General features: G+C 37.0%; 1 protein-coding gene across 1 annotated transcript in view; it reads left to right on the top strand.

Annotated features, from left to right (window-relative positions):
* Nucleotides 1-18,537, top strand: part of UNC13C (unc-13 homolog C) — a 616,040-nt gene that overhangs the window by 146,583 nt on the left and 450,920 nt on the right. The window contains exons 5-6 of the mRNA XM_082733851.1: nt 11,478-11,500; nt 12,091-12,155. Of these exons, the coding sequence (XP_082589977.1) occupies nt 11,478-11,500; nt 12,091-12,155 (88 nt within the window). The remainder of the gene's footprint in view (nt 1-11,477; nt 11,501-12,090; nt 12,156-18,537) is intronic.

The following is an 18,537-nucleotide window of genomic DNA, read 5'->3' as shown; positions in this document are numbered from 1 at the left end:
ACATCCCTAGAACATAACTTTCAACCCATATTTCTTTTTTCTTTTTTTTTTATATAATTTTTTATTTTTAATAAACATATATTTTTATCCCCAGGGGTACAGGTCTGTGAATCACCAGGTTTACACACTTCACAGCTCTCACCAAAGCACATACCTTCCCCAATGTCCATAATCCCACCCCCTTCTTTCAAACACCCTCCCACCAGCAACCCTCAGTTTGTTTTGTGAGATTAAGAGTCACTTATGGTTTGTCTCCCCCCCAATCCCATTTTCTTTCATTTATTCTTCTCGTACCCACTTAAGCCCCCATGTTGCATCACCACTTCCTCATATCAGGGAGATCATATGATAGTTGTCTTTCTCCGCTTGACTTATTTCGCTAAGCATGATACGCTCTAGTTCCATCCATGTTGTTGCAAATGGCAAGATTTCATTTCTTTTGATGGCTGCATAGTATTCCATTGTGTATATATACCACATCTTCTTGATCCATTCATCTGTTGATGGACATCTAGGTTCTTTCCATAGTTTGGCTATTGTGGACATTGCTGCTATAAACATTCGGGTACACGTGCCCCTTTGGATCACTACGTTTGTATCTTTAGGGTAAATACCCAATAGTGCAGTTGCTGGGTCATAGGGCAGTTCTATTTTCAACATTTTGAGGAACCTCCATGCTGTTTTCCAGAGAGGTTGCACCAGCTTGCATTCCCACCAACAGTGTAGGAGGGTTCCCCTTTCTCCGCATCCTCACCAGCATCTGTCATTTCCTGACTTGTTGATTTTAGCCATTCTAACTGGTGTGAGGTGATATCGCATTGTGGTTTTGATTTGTATTTCCCTGATGCCGAGTGATATGGAGCACTTTTTCATATGTCTGTTGGCCATCTGGATGTCTTTTTTGCAGAAATGTCTGTTCATGTCCTCTGCCCATTTCTTGATTGGATTATTTGTTCTTTGGGTGTTGAGTTTGCTAAGTTCTTTATAGATTCTGGACACTAGTCCTTTATCTGATATGTCGTTTGCAAATATCTTCTCCCATTCTGTCAGCTGTCTTTTGATTTTGTTAACTGTTTCCTTTGCTGTGCAAAAGCTTTTGATCTTGATGAAATCCCAATAGTTCATTTTTTCCCTTGCTTCCCTTGCCTTTGGCATTGCTCCTAGGAAGATGTTGCTCCGGCTGAGGACGAAGAGGTTGCTGCCTGTGTTCTCCTCAAGGATTTTGATGGATTCCTTTCTCACATTGAGGTCCTTCATCCATTTTGAGTCTATTTTTGTGTGTGGTGTAAGGAAATGGTCCAATTTCATTTTTCTGCATGTGGCTGTCCAATTTTCCCAGCACCATTTATTGAAGAGGCTGTCTTTTTTCCATTGGACATTCTTTCCTGCTTTGTCGAAGATTAGTTGACCATAGAGTTGAGGGTCTATTTCTGGGCTCTCTATTCTGTTCCATTGATCTATGTGTCTGTTTTTGTGCCAGTACCATGCTGTCTTGATGATTACAGCTTTGTAATAGAGCTTGAAGTCCGGGATTGTGATGCCACCAACGTTGGCTTTCTTTTTCAATAACCCTTTGGCTATTCGAGGTCTTTTCTGGTTCCATATAAATTTTAGAATTATTTGTTCCATTTCTTTGAAAAAGATGGATGGCACTTTGATAGGAATTGCATTAAATGTGTAGATTGCTTTAGGTAGCATAGACATTTTCACAATATTTATTCTTCCAATCCAGGAGCATGGAACATTTTTCCATTTCTTTGTGTCTTCCTCAATTTCTTTCATGAGTACTTTATAGTTTTCTGAGTATAGATTCTGTGTCTTTTTGGTTAGGTTTATTCCTAGGTATCTTATGGTTTTGGGTGCAATTGTAAATGGGATTGACTCCTTAATTTCCCTTTCTTCTGTCTTGCTGTTGGTGTAGAGAAATGCAACTGATTTCTGTGCATTGATTTTATATCCTGACACTTTACTGAATTCCTGTATAAGTTCTAGCAGTTTTGGAGTGGAGTCTTTTGGGTTTTCCACATATAGTATCATATCATCTGTGAAGAGTGATAATTTGACTTCTTCTTTGCCGATTTGGATGCCTTTAATTTCCTTTTGTTGTCTGATTGCTGAGGCTAGGACCTCTAGTACTATGTTGAATAGCAGTGGTGATAATGGACATCCCTGCCGTGTTCCTGACCTTAGTGGAAAAGCTTTCAGTTTTTCTCCATTGAGAATGATATTTGCGGTGGGTTTTTCATAGATGGCTTTGATGATATTGAGGTATGTGCCCTCTATCCCTACACTTTGAAGAGTTTTGATCAGGAAGGCATGCTGTACTTTGTCAAATGCTTTTTCAGCATCTATTGAGAGTATCATATGGTTCTTGTTCTTTCTTTTATTGATGTGTTGTATCACATTGACTGATTTGCGGATGTTGAACCAACCTTGCAGCCCTGGAATAAATCCCACTTGGTCGTGGTGAATAATCTTTTTAATGTACTGTTGAATCCTATTGGCTAGTATTTTTTTTCACTTTATATATTTATTTTTATTTATTTATTTATTTATTTTTTAAATTAATTTTTTATTTTTTATAAACATATATTTTTATCCCCAGGGGTACAGGTCTGTGAATCACCAGGTTTACACACTTCACAGCACTCACCAAAGCACATACCCTCCCCAATGTCCATAATCCCATCCCCTTCTCCCAAACCCCCTCCCCCCAACAACCCTCAGTTTGTTTTGTGAGATTAAGAGTCACTTATGGTTTGTCTCCCTCCCAATCCCATCTTGTTTCATTTATTCTTCTCCTACCCACTTAAGCCTCCATGTTGCATCACCACTTCCTCATATCAGGGAGATCATATGATAGTTGTCTTTCTCCGCTTGACTTATTTCGCTAAGCATGATACGCTCTAGTTCCATCCATGTTGTCGCAAATGGCAAGATTTCATTTCTTTTGATGGCTGCATAGTATTCCATTGTGTATATATACCACATCTTCTTGATCCATTCATCTGTTGATGGACATCTAGGTTCTTTCCATAGTTTGGCTATTGTGGACATTGCTGCTATAAACATTCGGGTACACGTGCCCCTTTGGATCACTACGTTTGTATCTTTAGGGTAAATACCCAATAGTGCAATTGCTGGGTCATAGGGCAGTTCTATTTTCAACATTTTGAGGAACCTCCATGCTGTTTTCCAGAGTGGCTGCACCAGCTTGCATTCCCACCAACATTGTAGGAAGGTTCCCCTTTCTCCGCATCCTCACCAGCATCTGTCATTTCCTGACCTGTTGATTTTAGCCATTCTGACTGGTGTGAGGTGATATCGCATTGTGGTTTTGATTTGTATTTCCCTGATGCCGAGTGATATGGAGCACTTTTTCATGTGTCTGTTGGCCATCTGGATGTCTTCTTTGCAGAAATGTCTGTTCATGTCCTCTGCCCATTTCTTGATTGGATTATTTGTTCTTTGGGTGTTGAGTTTGCTAAGTTCTTTATAGATTCTGGACACTAGTCCTTTATCTGATATGTCGTTTGCAAATATCTTCTCCCATTCTGTCAGCTGTCTTTTGTTTTTGTTAACTGTTTCCTTTGCTGTGCAAAAGCTTTTGATCTTGATGAAATCCCAATAGTTCATTTTTGCCCTTGCTTCCCTTGCCTTTGGCGTTGTTCCTAGGAAGATGTTGCTGCGGCAGAGGTCGAAGAGGTTGCTGCCCGTGTTCTCCTCAAGGATTTTGATGGATTCCTTTCTCACATTGAGGTCCTTCATCCATTTTGAGTCTATTTTTGTGTGTGGTGTAAGGAAATGGTCCAATTTCATTTTTCTTATTGGCTAGTATTTTGTTGAGTATTTTTGCATCTGTGTTCATCAAGGATATCGGTCTATAGCTCTCCTTTTTGGTGGGATCCTTGTCTGGTTTTGGGATCAAGGTGATGCTGGCCTCATAAAATGAGTTTGGAAGTTTTCCTTCCATTTCTATTTTTTGAAACAGTTTCAGGAGAATAGGAATTAGTTCTTCTTTAAATGTTTGGTAGAATTCCCCAGGAAGCCGTCTGGCCCTGTGCTTTTGTTTGTTTGGAGATTTTTAATGACTGTTTCAATCTCCTTACTGGTTATGGGTCTGTTTAGGCTTTCTATTTCTTCCTGGGTCAGTTGTGGTAGTTTATATGTTTCTAGGAATGCATCCATTTCTTCCAGATTGTCAAATTTATTGGCGTAGAGTTGCTCATAGTATGTCCTTATAATAGTTTGTATTTCTTTGGTGGTAGTTGTGATCTCTCCTCTTTCATTCATGATTTTATTTATTTGGGTCCTTTCTCTTTTTTTTTGAGAAGTCTGGCCAGGGATTTATCAATTTTATTAATTCTTTCAAAGAACCAGCTCCTACTTTCGTTGATTTGTTCTATTGCTTTTTTGGTTTTTTTTCATTGATTTCTGCTCTGATCTTTATGATTTCTCTTCTCCTGCTGGGCTTAGGGTTTCTTTCTTGTTCTTTCTCCAGCTCCTTTAGGTGTAGGGTTAGGTTGTGTACCTGAGACCTTTCTTGTTTCTTGAGAAAGGCTTGTACCGCTATATATTTTCCTCTCAGGACTGCCTTTGTTGTGTCCCACAGATTTTGAACCGTTGTATTTTCATTATCATTTGTTTCCATGATTTTTTTCAATTCTTCTTTAATTTCCCGGTTGACCCATTCATTCTTTAGAAGGATGCTGTTTAGTCTCCATGTATTTTGGTTCTTTTCAAACTTCCTTTTGTGGTTGAGTTCTAGCTTTAGAGCATTGTGGTCTGAAAATATGCAGGGAATGATCCCAATCTTTTGATACCGGTTGAGTCCTGATTTAGGACCGAGGATGTGATCTATTCTGGAGAATGTTCCATGTGCATTAGAGAAGAATGTGTATTCTGTTGCTTTGGGATGAAATGTTCTGAATATATCTGTGATGTCCACCTGGTCCAGTGTGTCGTTTAAGGCCTTTATTTCCTTGCTGATCTTTTGCTTGGATGATCTGTCCATTTCAGTGAGGGGAGTGTTAAAGTCCCCTACTATTATTGTATTGTTGTTGATGTGTTTCTTTGATTTTGTTATTAATTGGTTTATATAGTTGGCTGCTCCCATGTTGGGGGCATAAATATTTAAAATTGTTAAATCTTCTTGTTGGACAGACCCTTTGAGTATGATATAGTGTCCTTCCTCATCTCTTATTATAGTCTTTGGCTTAAAATCTAATTGATCTGATATAAGGATTGCCACTCCTGCTTTCTTCTGATGTCCATTAGCATGGTAAATTCTTTTTCACCCCCTCACTTTAAATCTGGAGGTGTCTTCGGGCTTAAAATGAGTTTCTTGGAGGCAACATATAGATGGGTTTTGTTTTTTTATCCATTCTGATACCCTGTGTCTTTTGACAGGGGCATTTAGCCCATTAACATTCAGGGTAACTATTGAGAGATATGAATTTAGGGCCATTGTATTGCCTGTAAGGTGACTGTTACTGTATATGGTCTCTGTTCCTTTCTGATCTACCACTTGTAGGCTCTCTTTTTGCTTAGAGGACCCCTTTCAAGATTTCCTGTAGAGCTGGTTTGGTGTTTGCAAATTCTTTCAGTTGTTGTTTGACCTGGAAGCTTTTAATCTCTCCTTCTATTTTCAATGATAGCTTAGCTGGATATAGTATTCTGGGCTGCATGTTTTTCTCATTTAGTGCTCTGAAAATATCATGCCAGCTCTTTCTGGCCTGCCAGGTCTCTGTGGATAAGTCAGCTGCCAATCTAATACTTTTACCATTGTATGTTACAGACTTCTTTTCCCGGGCTGCTTTCAGGATTTTCTCTTTGTCACTGAGACTTGTAAATTTTACTAATAGGTGATGGGGTGTGGGCCTATTCTTATTGATTTTGAGGGGCGTTCTCTGAACCTCCTGAATTTTGATGCTCGTTCCCTTTGCCATATTGGGGAAATTCTCCCCAATAATTCTCTCCAGTATACCTTCTGCTCCCCTCTCTCTTTCTTCTTCTTCTGGAATCCCAATTATTCTAATGTTGTTTCGTCTTATGGTGTCACTTATCTCTCGGATTCTCCCCTCGTGGTCCAGTAGCTGTTTGTCCCTCTTTTGCTCAGCTTCTTTATTCTCTGTCATTTGGTCTTCTATATCACTAATTCTTTCTTCTGCCTCATTTATCCTAGCAGTGAGAGCCTCCATTTTTGATTGCACCTCATTAACAGCTTTTTTGATTTCAACTTGGTTAGATTTTAGTTCTTTTATTTCTCCAGAAAGGGCTTTTATATCTCTCGAGAGGGTTTCTCTAATATCTTCCATGCCTTTTTCGAGCCTGGCTAGAACCTTGAGAATTGTCATTCTGAACTCTAGATCTGACATATTATCGATGTCTGTATTGCTTAGGTCCCTAGCCTTCGGTACTGCCTCTTGTTCTTTTTTTTGTGTTGAATTTTTCCGTCTTGTCATTTTGTCCAGATAAGAGTATATGAAGGGGCAAGTAAAATACTAAAAGGGTGGCAACAAACCCAGGAAAATATGCTTTAACCAAATTAGAAGAGATCCAAAATCGTGAGTGGGGAGAAAGGGATAAAAAGAGGTTCAAAAAGGAAGAAAGAAAAAAAAAAAGAAAATAGAAAAAAAAAATAAAAGAATTAAAAAAAAAGAACACACCTAAGAAAAATATAAAAAAGAAAAAATATATATATTAGATAAACTAGTAAAAAATCGTTAGAAAAGAAAAAGGTAACAGTTAAAAAAAAAATTTTTACCCAAAGGCGAGAAAAAAAAAAAAAAAAAAGAAAAAATGAAAAAGAAAAAATTAAATTAACTACAAGACTTTCAGAAAGTGGTTGTTTTTCTGTTTCCAGAATTGCTATTCTTCTTCTCTTCGATCTGCCGATGGATTTTCAGGTGTTTGCAATCTTTAGATAAGCTATCTAGCTGATCTCCGGCTAGCTGAATTAGTCTAGGCTGCTACTTCTCCGCCATCTTGACTCTTCTCAACCCATATTTCTATAGTTGATTATGCATCCATCTCCAGGTTTCTTTTTGTAAATAATGAAAGTGCAAATATTTACACATTACTTTTTTTTTTCATGACTTAAAATTGTGTTAGTTTGCCATGGATGATAAAATGAAGTACCATAAACTGAGTGACTTAGAGAACAGAAACTTCTTGTCTCACAGTTCTGGAAGCTAAGTGTCTGAGATGAAGGTATGCTGAAAGGGCGGTGCTCCCTCCAAAAATGTTAGGGAAGGATCTGTCCAGGCCTCTCTTCTACTACCTGGTAGATATCTTTGGCCTGTGGATGCAGAGCTGCAATCTTCAGATGGTGTTTTTCTTGTCTGTGCATCTGTCCTCCCCAGAGACACCAGTCATATTGGATTGGGAATCACCATATGCAAGAATGACCTTATCTTAATTAACTATACCTGCAACAGCTCTATTTCCAACTAAGCCTACAGTCTGAGGTGCTGTGGGTTAGAACCTCAACATGTGAATTTTGGGGGACATAATTCAATCTGTAACAAAAATAACTTCCTTAGCATCAAGTTCAAAAAATTTTTCTCATTAAAACAGTCTACTACTAGACAACACTGAAAATTTTCTAAAAATTTTATTACTGTTTTCAGTGTCATTAATGATGCATCAGTGTCAGATTAATGACCTCTTTAACAGCCTTAAATATTACTTTTAATACCATTAACATATCATTACTCTGATTTTTACTGATTTTATGATCTGATGAGGCATAGTTTTAATTAATTATATCATTTTTCATGATGATTTACCATTGTTGCATTCTAATTTGTGAATTATCTGGTAACCTTCTTGACCAATTTTGGAGGGTAGTGTCATTTTTTTTTTTTTCAGAGACCTGTAAGAGTTCTTTATATACTGAGCATACCAACATACGTGTTTTTAGCAAGTGTGTTTCATTTTCTTTTTTATATACTAAAGTGCTAAATGGGCATAACAGACTTAATGAATTTTACCTCTAACAGTAAATGTATCTCCTTATTCCAAAGAGTTCATAAGTATTTCTTTCTATTTTTACTTATTTTCTCTTATTTGATATTTAATTAATGCATCCGTAACTTCATGGACATTGTTTAAGATGATATAAATAAGCATTACGGATACTTGACCTATGTGTTAGGCAGTCTTTTTTTTTTTTTTTTCTTTAAAGACTTTATTTATTTGACACACAGAGAGGGAGATCACAAGTAGGCAGAGAGGCAGGCAGAGAGAGGGGGAGAAGCAGGTTCCCCGCTGAGCAGAGAGCCCGATGTGGGGCTTGATCCCAGGACCCTGGGATCATGACCTGAGCCGAAGGAAGAGGCTTTAACCCACTGAGTCACCCAGGCGCCCCAAGCAGCCTTTTTTGGCCAGTTACTTGTCTTCGATAACAATCCACCCTTCCTTATTTGTCAAATTCTTAAGTACAAGGGTTTATTATTTAGCTAATTTTGTTGAATTTATCTCTAAATCTATTTTGCTGGGACAGTAATATTTGGTTAGTACAGATTTTTAAAATCCTTACAGACTTTCCTCATAATTCTCCTTTTAAAAGGTTATCGATGTTTTTGACTTACTAATCCAGTTACACTTGAACTGTTCTTAACCCTACAACAACTTGCCATTATGATTTTAACAACTAAATCTATAAATGTGTTATAAAACAATTTATCTTCCTACACGGGAAGATGAAATAAGTTTTATTTGGATTTTTTAGATACTTCCATAAAGTGTGGTAGCTTATTTAAGGTTGTTCACTCAGTGTTTAGCAAACATTTGTTGGTCATCTATTATATTTCAGAAATGTACTAGAAATTAGAAGGAGGAGGCAAAACGCACTTTTATCTAGGAGGACTGCAGGTGGAGAAACTGACAAAAGATGAGGTTTAGCCAGGAGGAAGGCAACGCGCAGTGCTCCTGCACAAAAGCTGTGAATCCCTGATACGTTACTAGTTTCCAGGACAGAAGGTTATGCTTGAACTGAGTTTTGGAGGCTGACAGCTAGATGAGGAAGGGGAGTGCTTGTTTCAAAAGAAGGAAACTGGAAATGCAAAGGCATGCAGATTTCAAAGAGCATGGCATGAAGATGAAATGGCAAGAACTTAATAGCGGCCAAAGTGTGGGATGTGATGAGGGCTCATGAGCCTGCCTTAGATACATGTCTGTTCTCTCTGCTCTAGGTACCGGGTGGCCGGGAAGTGGTGTCATTTTAACTGTTTAGAAAGCTTTCAAGCAGGTAGATGAGAAAGGAGTAGGAGTGAACAAAATATATTTGTTGGCAATTAATAAAAATACATATTCAGTGAAGGAATGAGGGAAACATTGAATAATGAATAAAAAAGTTGAAATGTTTTAGATATAGCAGTTGAAAGATAATTGACTTTAGGATTACCTTTACTCGTTGGAATGGTTGATATAGAATCCAGTTATTAATAGGAGACCATGTCAAAGTAATGGATATTTGAAATCAGATCTCATGTCATTGTTTTTCAAGCTAGTTATTGTGGGTTTGTAGGAAATAACTGTTCTTATTTATGTTCATGTTGCTACCTATTTTATGAACCCTAACAGTTTTCCAGGTGACTTGTCTTATGGGCTTGAAATGAAAATAACAATTTTGTGTTTGTTCTGCTGTTCTGCCTTCTAACATCTGTATTGTTTGTTTTTGCTTTAATTGGTCTGCTTTAATATATTATCAGAATTTCAAGAAATACATTAAAATGATGGTTGTGGACATTTTCATTTTGCTTGGAATTATGGGAATACCCTAATACTTTACACTTAGATTTATTTCTCTGGAAGTAACTTTCTTTTTTTTTTCATATTAAGCTCAAGATTCATTCAAATCAACTTTCAATATGTTTAAAAATTATTTAGATGGTTTTGTTTTGAAATTTTATCAAATAGCTTTTTGGTACCTGTTGAAAAGCAGGTGCATATTTACTGACCAGTTACCTCATATTAAATTATTTTATGATTTTATATTATGTTTGTGACAGTTTTCATCGAGGTATTGTTATTTAATGCTTAACTTTCTATATTGAATACAGTATCTTAATTATTTTATGGCCAGCAATAAGATCTGTTTTTATTACTTGTGCTTTTATCCTATTTTATATTCAAAGACCTAATTCTGAGATACTGTGAAATATCTAAACTACAGCCAAAAATCTTGCCAAGTAATTAATCAAGCCATACTTAATGAGTTAAGAAAACAAATACATCTCATATTTTTTATCAATAAAAGTTGTCAGAGAGCTACATGGCCTCGATAAATCTTTATATTCCTGGGGCTCATCCATAAAAATGAAAGGTTTTGACTCCATGAACTCCAAAGTCATTTTAGCTCTAGCTTTCTGCCAACTTGAATTCATAGAGATGTTCCTCCAGCTTTATACTAATAAGCAAAACTGAATTAATAAATTTAAGAGCAATGCTACTATGTAAAGTAAAAAATGGACCATGCTAGGAGGACCTTGGTAGATTCAGATTTGAGTTAAAAAAAAAAAATTATTTCGGGCAACTTCTTTGGGTCTACTCCCTCTTTGGGAGCTTCATACTATCACTTTGTTCTTGCTCAATAAACCTTGCTTTGCTACCCACCAAAAAAAAAAAGGCCCATAATTTACCATTGTTCATTGGGCCCAAGGGAAGTTGCAACTGAGAAATGTTTACCCTGTGATGTATCTTAAACTGGGCTGGAAAACTGTGCACCAGCACCCCTGTCTCTCTGCTTTGTTCAACTTACCTGAAAAATGGGATCTATAGGGCAGCAGCTAGGGCATCAGGAGCCCTGGGTTTGTGTCCCATTTCTGCCATTCACTAGCCTTGTGATCTTAAGTCACTGAAGTGCTTTCAGGCATCAGTTGTTTTTTGTTTGTTTGTTTGTTTGTTTTGCAGAGTGGAGTATATTTGATTAATTTCTTAGTACTTGAGTCTCTATGACAAGCCATAAATAAATAATCCCTTAATAAAATGTGCTTGATTTGTGTAGTCACCTGGGGTTTACTTTGACATATATTCATCTCAGTTGATTCTCTGAACAATGTTTGGATGCCAATAAGCACAATATTTGTATCTTTTTTGCAGAGTTGGGTCTAGATTCCAGACTCCAGAGAATTTGGTAGTTTGCCCCATGTGCTTAATAAGTAGCAGAACCCCAGATGGGGCTTAGGACTTCTGATTCTTCAACTGTGTTCTTTTCCTTTACATGGCACATTGTCTTCCATTAAACCCTTTAATCACCTTTTGATATTTTGCAAGTATTTGGACACATTTTCCAGCTCTTTAAATGATGAAGGCCAAATATCTCTCTCCCCTTGGGGGTTCAGCCTTGAAATTCTGTTTATTTATGATTTTAAGCAATGTAAACTAGTAACATTTTATTCATGTATATGTTTAAATGACTTCTTAAAGCACTCCATCTAACATTATTCCTTCTTTTCCTGATTCTCTTTCAGATAGCAGTTCTGTGGATGAAAAGGTTTTAAATCATACTTTTTTCTTCTCTCCTGAGGGACCTTGTCTTTTGTACATGTTTGTTTGTGACATATTAGACCTGTTTTGGTTCCTCTGTTTTAGTTGTGAGATGTGCATGATATCCCAGCTTTCCATTCTTTGGTTGTCCTTTCAGTGTGCCCCCCGATATGTTGCATTTATGAAGAGGTTACACCTTGCCAGCTGCGCTTACTTTAGCTTACACTTGCCAGCCTCGGGGTCTGCTACGGTCAAACTCAGCATCTGTTCTTAAGTCTGGCTAATCATGATCTCCTTGACTGATTCATGATGTTCACTGCACCTAGCAAGTTTTAAGGGCAAGTGTTACTGGGAACATGATATATTTTCCTGGACTGTGCCAGTGCTTTTGTTTAAATGCTGACAGCTAATTGTGAAACCTCCACTCACAAAAACATAGTAGCTTTGACTTGGAGCTGACCCTGCTTAGCATCTGTCATACTAGGTGTTACATGTCTAGTGCAGTTTGACTCGTGTCCCAAATTCATGAATTTGCAGCTTTGGTATGCTAAAAGCCTGTTTGTTTTTCTTTTGTTTTTTTCTTGTTTTTGATTTAAGGCTCGAATAGTAAGTGGCAGTGATTTGGATGCTTGCAAATTCTCTGGACTCCAGGTGATTGGTGGGTGAGTACATTCATAATTTTTTTAATCCATTGCGTTCACCAGTGGTAACTGGCTGTGCTCTCACCATATGCATTTTGAATGCAGAATACTGCATGATGGTATAATCAACTAGACTTACGGTTGCTTTCTTTTTTCACAAAGTGGCTTTTAGAGTTTTGTTTTTTTTTTTTAATAATGTACAGTTTGTGTGTGTGTTTAAGTGTATATATATATGTGTATATATATATATATATAATTATTCTTACATGTGTTTTATACAAAGAAGAAAGTCAAAATCATGTAAATGGATTAGTTGTTAAGGTAATCATTGTATACACAAATACATATAATTTTACATAAATGAGTTCATATTGATACAATTAATACTCTTTTGATCTGCTTATTAGCAATTAATGAAATGTGCAGGAATGTCTTTCTATGTCAATAAGTCAATGAATGTAAACTTCACTGTTATTTAATGGTTGAATGAAAGTGTTTAAAATTTAACACAAAGTGACATATGAAGTATATTTTGCATGTATAATACTCAAAAAGCAAAGAATCTCATTTAATACCCACAGTTACACTTTGGTATCAAATTGATACCTCAATTTAGTAGCCTTTTTTTCTGTTGCTTGACTACGTCTATGTTCCTGTAGAATAAGTAGTTCTGCCATAAACTAGGCCGTTCTAGAAACAAATTAGCACTGATTTAGTAATGACATTGTAGCAAGTACTGTTTTAATTGTTTCTTACATAATGTCTGATCTGATCCTTAAAATGGCCCTGTGAGGTAAGTACTCATTTGACCTTCATTTTACAAATTAGGAAACTGTTGTATGAAAAAGTTTTAAAAAAACAAAAACAAAAACAAAAACAAAAACAAAACTTTTCCTCCATATAGCTAATAAGTGGCCAAATCAGTATTTAAACCCATCCAGTCTGATTCTAGGGTCTGTGACCTAGACGCAGGTAGGCTATCCTGCGTCTCCAGCTTTGGGATTTTTCCTGTTCTCTTTGTCATTTAACAACATGCCTTGGAAAACTTTCTACTTCATTATTTCAAAGTGATGCAAATATTTCAAGACATTTATTTCTTGGATTTTCAAGAATATTTCTAGGTGCCAGTATTGCAAATGATACTAGAGCAAAATGTAATAAATTTTTAAAGTGAAATTATCAACCAAACCTTATGTACAGTATAGACATATAGAAAGATTAGTTTTATACATGTTGACATTTAAATACATGTGTGTCTAATATATAGAGAAGCAACACTTAAGTTTGTGTATTATGTTTTTTAGGCAAAGACATAGCTTTACATTTATGCTTATAATACTCTCACCCTTTGAAAATCTTCTGTTAGGTACGTCCACATGTTACTTTGCTTTAAGTGAAATACATAGAATTTCAAATTTTAAATATGGAGCTCCTGGAAAATAACATAGACCATTGTTAGCTTGATATACGTCAAATAGAAGTTTGATTTTTGTCAAATAGCAAGTCATCTTCATTACTTTTATGTCTATAAACTCTTCAATGTTTCTGAATATGTAAAGAACTACTCACATTCCCATTACAAAGTCACAATGCTTTAAATGTATTAGGAAACTAGCTGTGATAAAAAAGCATTATGTAATTCATAGAAAATTTAATCAGCGGATTACTCACTTTCCTACCTCCTACAGACTGTGTCTTTAAGTTTACTAGAAAATGATAATTTGACAAAATGAACGTTTCTTAGAAAATAATTAGGTTGAATTCCAGTTTGATTATGAAAACATGTTTGTCCTGATCTTGGAGACTTACCTGAGTCTATGGCCTCAGGTTTCCTGCAACACCTCCCTTTGGCATCCAGTACTTCATAACATCTTGCTTTCCTAATACTTGTCTGAATATGAAGTTTATCAGTGTTAAAGCAGCAGAGTTAATCTACACCCCTGTTTTAAGTGCAAGATGTGTAAGTGGTTAGCTAAAATGATTATCTTTGCATATTGAACAGACCCCTTCCACTTTTACAGAAACTTCTTTTCAAAGACGTGCCAAGAGATTTTAGAGTTGTGATGGTATTGGAAAGGGGTGATAATTTTCAGTCATCAAGAGAGTTTGCCCTTATCTTGAAGAACCTGAAGAGTTCCTTTAATTTTAACCTTCAATCACAACCTCTTTCAGCAAGATTTAATTGTTTTGATTTTTCTATAAATACTTTAAAATATATTTTTTGTAGAATGAATCACTTTTGAGAAGATTCACTTTACATCTTCCAAATATTATTACTTCTGTTGCCCTGGAAAAGAACCTGTAGCCTACTTTCAGAGTGGAGTCCCCACTTCTTCATGACAATTCTCCGTCCCTCGCTCCTCTACCTTCAACATTCCTAAGCAGTTTAGAACCAGACCACATTGATCCTTCCCCCAACCCCTTCTCAAGTGTCAGTGAAGGAATAATCTATAGACACTGGAGCCAGATAATAGAGTTAATAGTGCTGCTCTGATTTCTGCTCATCTCTTTATACATCTCTTGTAAGTGTTGCTAGAAAAGATGTAGCAAAATTTTCTTTTTCCCATTTGTCAAAAAAGAAAAAAAAAATCAGGCAGGCTCTGGAAGAGGAATCGGGAGAAAGAAGAATCAAAAGATAGGAAAAGAAAAACCTGGAAAAATGCATGTTTCAGTGATAACATTAGTATTTAACATCATACTTCTCCCAGTTGTTTTAGAGGAATTTGGTAATTTTTCTCATATTCATAAGCTAAGAGTCCTACCAGAAGCACACAGCAAGATATTAGAAGTATAAGAGCTTTGGGGGAGGGAAACATCTGAGATAAGTGGAGAGGCAGCTGGAGTAGATGAGAGAAACCTTTGGACCATAATATGACATCTATGAGAGGAGAGGGGAACGGAAGGAGAAAAACTTGACCAGTGAGGCTAGAGAAAAGTGTCAGACCAATGAGGAGTCCTAGATAAGATTATGGTTGAGAGTCCCATGTTGTGCATATGTGGCCAGCTCTATGACCTCCGTCCATCATGTTCAGTCATTGGTTTGAATCAGCTTAATGAGTATGGCCTTTGGATGAATGCTACAGCAGATTCTGGAAGCGTGGTGGCTGAAGGCTGTCATCCAACTACACTTTTCTCAGAAGATTTACTCTGAGGGATTTTGAATGACACATGCCCATAGCTACCCAGCCTCAAATAAGTCAATTGATGAAACTACTTTAATAAATGATAGTGAATGAAGTCACACAAGTACATTCTCCAAATATGAATCACTTTTTATTTTTTTTTAAATTTTTTTATTAATGTATCATTATCCCTAGGGGTACAAGTCTGTGAATCACCAGGTTTACACACTTCACAGCACTCACCATAGCACATACTTTCCCCGATGTCCATAACCCCACCACCCTCTCCCTACCCACCTCTCCCCACCGCAGCAAACCTTAGTTTGTTCTGCAAGATTAAGAGTCTCTTAGGGTTTGTCTCCCTCCTGATCCTATCTTGTTTCATTTTTTCCTTCTCTACCCCCCAAATCCCCCCCCCTTGCCTCTCAACTTCTTCATATCAGGGAGAGCATATGAAAATTGTCTTTCTCTGATTGACTTAATTTGCTCTGCATAATACCCTCTAGTTCCAATCATGTTGTTGCAAATGGCAAGATTTCATTTCTTTTGATGACTGCATAGTATTCTATTGTATATATGTATTGTTTCTATGTGTGTGTGTGTGTGTGTGTATCACATCTTCTTTATCCATTCATCTGTTGATGGGCATCAAGGTTCTTTCCATAGTTTGACTACTGTAGACATTGCTATAAACATTCAGGTGCACGTGTCCCTTTGGATCACTACATTTGTATCATTAGGGTAAATACCCACTAGTGTGGTTGCTGGGTCATAGGGTAGCTTTATTTTAAACTTTTTGAGGAACCTCCATGCTATTTTCCAGAGTGGCTGCACCAGCTTGCATTCCCACCAACAGTGTAAGAGGGTTCCCCTTTCTCTGCATCCTCTCCAGGATCTGTCATTTCCTGACTTGTTAATTTTAGCCATTCTGATTGGAGTGAGGTGGTATCTCATTGTGGTTTTGATTTGTATTTCCCTGATGCTGAGTGATGTGGAGCACTTTTTCACGTGTCTGTTGGCTACCTGGATGTCTTCTTTGCAGAAATGTCTGTTCATGCCTTCTGCCCATTTCTTGATTGGATTCTTTGTTCTTTGGGTGTTGAGTATGGTAAGTTATTTATAGATTTTGGATACTAGCCCTTTATCTGATATGTCATTTGCAAATATCTTCTCCCATTCTGTCAGTTGTCTTGTGGTTTTGTAGACTCTTTCCTTTGCTGTGCAAAAGCTTTTTTTTTTTTTTTAATATTTTATTTATTTATTTGGCAGAGATCACAAGTAGGCAGAGAGGCAGGCAGAGAGAGAGAAGGAAGCATTCTCCCTGCTGAGCAGAGAGCTGATGCGGGGCTTATTCCCAGGACCTTGGGATCGACCTGATCCGAAGACAGAGGCTTTAACTCACTGAGCTACCAAGGTGCCCCTGTGCAAAAGCTTTTGATCTTGATGAAGTCCCAATAGTTCATTTTTGCTCTTGCCTTCCTTGCCTTTCGCGATGCTTCTAGGAAGAAGTTGCTGTGGCTGAGGTCGAAGAGGTTGCTGCCTTAAAGATTTTGATGGATTCCATTCTCACATTGAGGTCCTTCATCCATTTGAAGTCTAGTTTTGTTTGTGGTATAAGGAAATTTTCCGGTTTCAATTTTCTTCATGTGGCTGTCCAATTTTCCCAACACCATTTGTTGAAGAGACTTCCTTTTTTCCGTTGACATTCTTTCCTGCTTCGTTGAAGATTAGTTGACTGTAGAGTTGAGGGTCTATTTCTGGGCTCTTTATTCTGTTCCACTGATCTTTGTGTCTGTTTTTGGGCCAGTACCATACTGTCTTGATGATGACAGCTTTGTAATAAAACTTGAAGTCTGGAATTGTGATGCCACCAACTTTGGCTTTCTTTTTTAACATTTCTCTGGCTATTCGAGGTCTTCTGGTTCCATATACATTTTAGGATTATTTGATCCATTTCTTTGGAACAAATAGATGGTATTTTGATAGGGATTGCATGAAACGTGTAGATTGCTTTCAGTAGCATAGCCATTTTCACAATATTTGTTCTTCTAATCCATGAGCATGGAACATTTTTCCATTTCTTTGTGTCTTCCTCAGTTTCTTTCATGAGTATTTTGCCTCTTTGGATAGGTTTATTCTTAGGTATCTTATGGTTTGGGGTGCAATTGTAAATGGGACTGACTCCTTAATTTCTCTTTCTTCTGTCTTGTTATTGGTGTATAGAAATACAACTGATTTCTGTGCATTGATTTTATATCCTGACACTTCACTGAATTCCTGTATGACTTCTAGCAGATTTGGAGTGGAGTCTTTTGGGTTTTCCACATGAAGTATTATATCATCTGCAAAGAGTGATAGCATGACTTCTTTGCTGATTTGGATGCCTTTAATCTCTTTTTGTTGTCTGATTGCTGAGGCTAGGACTTCTAGTACTATGTTGAATAGCAGTGGTGATAATGGACATCCCTGCTGTGACCTGACCTTAGCAGAAAAGCTCTCATTTTTTCACCATTGAGAATGATATTCTCTGTGGGTTTTTCATAGATGGCTTTGATGATATTGAGGTATATACCCTCTATTCCTACACTTGGAAGAGTTTTGATCCAGAAAGGATGCTATGTTTTCAGTATCTTTTGTTTCCATGATTTTTTTCACTTCTTAATTTCTTGGTTGACCCTTCCTTCTTTAGAAGGATGCTCTTTAGTCTCCATGTATTTGGTCTTTTCCAAATTCCCTCTTGTGATTGAGTTCTAGCTTCAGAGCATTGTGGTCTAAAAATATGCAGGGAATGATCCTAATCTTTTGATACTGGTTGAGACCTGATTTATGACCCAGGATGTGATCTATTCTGGAGAATGTTTCATGTGCACCAGAGAGGAATGTGTATTCTGTTGCTTTGGGATGGAATGTTCTGAATATATCTGTGATGTCCATCTGGTCCAGTGTATCATTTAAGGCCTTTATTTCCTTGTTGATCTTTTGCTTGGATGATCTGTCCATTTCAGTGAGTGGGGTGTTAAAGTCCCCTACTATTATTGTATTATTGTTGATGTATTTCTTTGATTTTGTTATTAATTGGTTTATGTAGTTGGCTGCTCCCATGTTAGGGGCATAGATATTTAAAATGGTTAGATCTTCTTGTTGGACAGACCCTTTGAGTATGATATAGTGTCCTTCCTCATCTCTTATTATAGTCTTTGGCTTAAAATAGAATTGATCTGATATAGGGATTGCCACCCCAGCTTTCTTCTGATGTCCATTAGCATGGTAAATTGTTTTCC

This window comes from Mustela nivalis (assembly GCF_964662115.1).
Source record: "Mustela nivalis genome assembly, chromosome: 6".
NCBI lineage: Eukaryota > Metazoa > Chordata > Mammalia > Carnivora > Mustelidae > Mustela > Mustela nivalis.
Note: the sequence above shows the minus strand (reverse complement) of the source record. Positions and strands in the feature narration are given on the sequence as shown.